General features: G+C 40.0%; 1 protein-coding gene across 2 annotated transcripts in view; it reads left to right on the top strand.

Moving 5' to 3' along the window:
* Nucleotides 1-5153, top strand: part of GRIA3 (glutamate ionotropic receptor AMPA type subunit 3) — a 316978-nt gene extending 311825 nt beyond the window's left edge. For both annotated transcript variants that reach the window (XM_019521579.1, XM_019521580.1), the window contains exons 15-16: nucleotides 560-807; nucleotides 2839-5153. In XM_019521579.1, the coding sequence (XP_019377124.1) occupies nucleotides 560-805 (246 nt within the window). In that variant the 3' untranslated portion in view covers nucleotides 806-807; nucleotides 2839-5153. The remainder of the gene's footprint in view (nucleotides 1-559; nucleotides 808-2838) is intronic.
* The last annotated feature ends 307 nt before the right edge of the window (nucleotides 5154-5460 follow it).

The raw sequence follows: 5460 nt of genomic DNA, 5'->3' as shown, positions 1-5460 counted from the left end.
TTGTTTGGTTTTCAGGGGGGCAGGGAGGGGGGGGTCAGTGAATTTCCAGAAGCTGTTAAAAAATTAATGTATTATTGGAATTCCCCATATGGGAAAGCAATGGCTGTATAAAATAAGAGACGCCCTGGCAGGGAGCCTTTTGCTTGCTACCAGCTGTGTTTAGCAGTAGAGAGGTTTGCTGAGTGAAATCCAAACCCTATTGAAGCCAATGGCAAAACTCAGCTTCAGCTACTGAACAGAATGAGACAGAGCAGTAACTCTGCTGAGAATCCCTAGTTATAGTATTTCTGTGTCTCTTGGACAAAGTTGAAACAAACACAGATACATGAGCTCCAGTATATAAAAGTAACTAGGTAAGAGTATATTCTTGATATTCTGACCTGGGATCTCTGGACTGGTTGGTTGTGTGGGCACAGGGAGTCTGGAGTCACAAATAAGAGAGTCATTTCCATGTTTACTTACTCTAAGCAGACAAACTGTAGGACTGATTGCAAAATAACTTGTAATCATTTGTCTCTTTTGCCGCAGCAAAACTAATCAAGCGGTTCGTTTCTCTTAGGACAAGACAAGCGCTCTGAGCCTGAGCAATGTTGCTGGGGTTTTCTATATTCTTGTTGGAGGTCTTGGTCTCGCCATGATGGTTGCTTTGATAGAGTTTTGTTACAAGTCTCGGGCAGAATCCAAACGAATGAAACTCACAAAGAACACCCAAAACTTTAAACCTGCTCCTGCAACCAATACCCAGAATTACGCTACGTACAGAGAAGGCTACAACGTGTATGGAACAGAAAGTGTTAAAATCTAGGGGTACGATGAAGGTCTACTAAACTAATTCATTCATTTCCCTTTTATTAACATCCTTTTTCCATTTCACTAATATGTTGGAACTGTTCTGTGTGTTGGTGGGAAATAATTACAGGGTTCTTTTATACCACATGCTAGCAGCCCACTCTTTCCACCCCCCATAATTCACAAGCAGTAGCTGGGATTTAATTTTGTTTCTTAATCAAGAAGTAGCCCATCTCTATAATGATGATGCTAAAGTGAATGACTCTTGTATTTGAAATATCAGTGATTCCAAAATGTCTTTTCATCCCTTTAAGTGATAACTGTAATCCAGAATTGTTTTCTCCTTTCTTGTTACATTTACCCCCATATTTTTTAAGAGGCTGTGCTCAGCTCAGGTAAGTGCTAGTAGGAAATCTTGGAAATATTTTATGTCTTTCTGATCAAAGATTCACCAAGTATCAAAAATGTTACAATAGCAGGGCGTCTATGCAAGATTTTTACTGCTCAGTAGACTAATGAATTTTGCAGTAAGTGTCTCAGCATCTACATGCAGGCCCCTATTAGGGTGGAGTAAACTAATATAAAAAATTCGTCAGCAGCACGCATGCAGACATTGTCCCAGCTAGCTGGGGCATGAGGGTGCTTCGGTGCAGGGGCTAACCCCACACCTTGTGTCCCAGCCAGCCTCTCTGCAGCACGTTGATTGTGGGGGGAGCAGCCTCGGGCTGGCAGGCTGACCCCCAGGCCTCTGCCAGCTGGGGCAGCTGCGACCCAGCTCAACGTGCTGAGGTCCTGGGTGCATGTGCAAATGTGCACCTGGGAGCAATAAACCCCAGTGCAATAAGCACCGGAGTTTATTGTGGTACATTAAATCGGTACGTGTAGACACACCCTAGCTGAAGCTAATTTCTTAAGCATGAAGCAGTAGAAATGAATGACTAAAGGCCTCTCTAAAAGTTATTCCAACCAAGTATTTCACAGATTCCACCTTTATGTTGACAGAAATCAAAGGATTTCCAACCTTCAGATAAACTTTGTTGTTACAAGTAATGAGAGGCAATTAGCAGTCATGACGATTACCACAAGTCTAGCCAGGGGTTGGCAACCTACAGCCGATGGGCTAGATCTGGCCTGTGAAGAGCTTGGATCTTGCCTCTCAAGGTCTAATTTGGCGTGTTGGGACCTCACTGAAGTGATAACTTAAGGGAGCCAGGTTACAGTGGTGATTTAAAGGGGCTATGTTGAAGCAGCCAGTTAAAGCCTCATGCTTTGAGCCCTCACTAGTGAATTTGTCATCTCCTTCTGCTTTTTGCCCTGGCTTTCAACAGCACTCAGTAAGTGGAGGGGGCACAGAGCAGAGAAGGGATCAGGGCAGCAGGGGTGGGTGTCAGCTTCCCACGGCAGTGGTTGGATTGCCAGCACCCAACCTGCCACTCTAAAAGGTTGGCCATGCCTGGTCTACAGGAGTGTCCAAATCTCTTGAGCCGACACAATGGGTGCTCCCTTCCTGCCTCCACTAAGCTGAGTGGGACCTTTTCTACTGACATCAGCAAAGAAATGGTCTCCTCTGCCCTGGACCGGTGTCTTTCCAGAGCTTCCTGCCTCTGGCCAGATAAGAAATAGCACAAGAACTGTCCGGCTTGTGGCATTTCAGTGCTTCCGCTTCTGGCCAGAAGTAGAAAAAAAGGCGAGTAGAAAAAAGGGCAAAGGATTTCCAGAGAAGCTATTTAATCCAACTTTTAATGAGCAGGCAATATTCATACTATGAAAGCACCCACGGGGCACACTTAATATTGGGGTGACGTTGTGTTGGGCACTATGCAAATGTAAAGAAGAGAAAATCCATATACTATGAAGGACTTACAATCCAAAGCTTTGGATAACTCATTCCAGTTAGCCCTTTCTTTGTCCGAACAAGTCCACCCATCTAATCAAATAAACAGGGCTGGAAAGGACCCCTAAAGGCAATCTAGTTCAGGGCCGCCCCCCCCATACAGTGATCTCCTCTCATAGGAAGGGAACTGAAACATTTGTTTTCTTATTATATAGATCCTCACTTATGACAGCATGCAAGAGGAGAAGCAGTGGAGATTGTGGCTACTTCATGGATCCTGACCACCTGAGCCAGTTTTACTCTCTCCTAGGTGTCAGGCATGACACATATTGATGATGGTGCAATGAACTTTTTTTTTTCCTTCAGTGCCTTATGGAAGACTCTGAGACTCACAACAATGCAAACCATCACTGAAATATTCTTGCTTTGCTTGAAAACAAAAACAAAACAACAGAACTGGTAACTAGACAAAATACTAGTATGTGAACAAATATACTTGTAAAAACATCAGTTCAACAAAAGCCATTCTTTGATACCACTGCACAGTATATGAACTTACGTCCTCAAACCAGAATAAAGTCAGTCTCATCGTCTGCCCCGTTCCTGATCTAAAGCCTCAGACATCCAGTGCTTGTGAGCACAGACCAGCCTGTCGCTACTTCTGTGATTGACTGTCAAGATGCTTTGGGTACTTCTTAAAAGGGTGGTGTGATTTTTTTTTTCTAGCCACTTCAAATTGGTAAAACATGTATATCAGTAAAAGGTGAATGTAACACACATCAAAAAAGAAAATGTGCTGGGGAAAAAAAAAGATGAAGTCAGTGATTATGCATCTGTAAGTCCAAAAGAAAATGATTGTGGAACTGCAGATCTTGCTTCCAGATCAGTAAATGAATTCTCTTGACAAGCTAACTATAGTGCCAGTAAAAAAAAATAATAATAATAATATACTGTACTCCTTTTTCTCTATAATCAGGCATAACTACAGGTGCTTTATTAAAATGGCATTAGCTGGCTTTAAAAAAGAAAAAAAAATAGCCACTTGTGAATCTAGGTTCTGACCACGTATCTCTCTCTTTTCTTGCTGTGCATTTGTATTTTAAGTTGATATCTAATATTCAGCAGCAAGGCGAGAGAAGTGCAAAATAGTTTTTTCCCCACACCTGGTTAAAACCACTTTTCTCAATACTAGCAGTGTGCTCAGATGATGCTTCTTGGATTATTGTCATTTGGAAAACAGAGATGAGGAAACGAGAGCGTCTCAAATGAGACCTACAGTTTGAGACTATTATTATGCGATCTAACATTACTATTGCTAGTACTGTTATATTATATCAGCTCCTGCCAATAATTGTTTCATGGCTATTCATCAAAGGATGCTTGTGTCCTTTCCAGTTTGTAAAGAATACAATGCATTCCAAGATATACTGCTAAAGATAGAGGCTCAGTATTACTCACATCCAACTTCTCAATAGAGGCAGTTTTTCAACCTTGATTCTGTGCCAGAAAACTACTTTACTGCATTTTTAAGGAAGAAGAAAAAGAAACGTTTACTGTCACAGTTACAGAGAAGTGTTCAAGGAAGTATCTGCATACTAATTACCTCTAATATGACAATAAGTACTTTCTGTAGTTCAATAGAGTTTTCTTTCATCAGTAACATACATGGAAAAAACTTCCAGATGATAATGAAAAATCTTTTAAAAAAAAAAAAAAAAAGTTTGACCCTTTAGGCATTTAGTTCCTTGACAATAGATTTGATCTTCTATTAGAATAAAAAAAAAAGAAAGAAAGATAATATGGAGAAAGCCTTGCTAAAGAAATAAATATTTCCAACAAAATGTACTATAAATTTTTTTTAAAAAAAACAAACTCATGGAAGAACAACGCACTGTTGAAGTTTTTAACACACTATTGAACAAAAAGAAACTATTTGTTCCTTTTTTTTTCATGAAACTGATTTTCAGGTTCCAAATGCTATCACATCCCAGCGAGGGGGAAAGGAAAGCTCAGCAGTTATAAGTTGTATTAAAAACAAACATTTTCATAGAAGCTGTATAAAGAGAAATGTATGTTTATCACATCGATTTTTAAGAGTGGAAGCTTCACACTGGTGAAGGGGTTTGGTAAAATGGATTGTTATTTTTAAAAACTTGCATGTAAAAAAAAACAAAACAAAACAAAAAAACAAAAAAAAGTGTTGATGCTTACAAATTCCTGCTACCAACTTCAAGCTGCAGAAGTCCAGCAGTAGTCACGCGAGGAGTTCTTGGTTTACTTTTTTATTTGGGGTTTATTCTTCCTTCTTTTTTTTTTTTTTTTTTCCTTTTTTAATTTTTTCCTCTTTTTTTTTTTTTTTTGAGTTCCAATTTTTGGTGGTTACAACTGCACTTCAGTGAACAGAAAAATTGCCAAGCAAACTAATGGCTGTAAAAGCGTAAACTGCATGTGTGGGCATAAATTACTGAGCCTCATTTTAATGAGGTGTTGTACAAAGAGTTTTAATACATTTTGTAAATAAAATTGTAAAGAAAAAAAAAAAAAAGGCAAGACCCGTCTGACCTTTTCGCTCAAGGATCCGGCCTGGCTGGCTGAAGTGACCAGGCTGTTGTCACTAAACGACTGTGTAGTATTAAGAACCGATCCCTGTTCATTCATCATTTTTCAGTGAAGAGCGTCTTACCCACTAATGCAGCTTACTGACCCTGTAAAAGGTATGTCTATAAAGTTCCTCTGATTATAAGTAATGGTGAGCCTGCCACAGGAGGTCAAAGAGCCACATATTAGATTAGGGCCACAAATCTGTGAGGTGCTGCACACCATTGGTTGAGGTATGG

The sequence above is a fragment of the Gavialis gangeticus genome, unplaced genomic scaffold (assembly GCF_001723915.1).
Source record: "Gavialis gangeticus isolate Ggan-Ray unplaced genomic scaffold, GavGan_comp1, whole genome shotgun sequence".
In the NCBI taxonomy this organism is placed as follows: domain Eukaryota; kingdom Metazoa; phylum Chordata; order Crocodylia; family Gavialidae; genus Gavialis; species Gavialis gangeticus.
The sequence above is the reverse complement of the archived record's forward strand: the minus strand, read 5'-3'. Positions and strand labels throughout refer to the sequence as shown.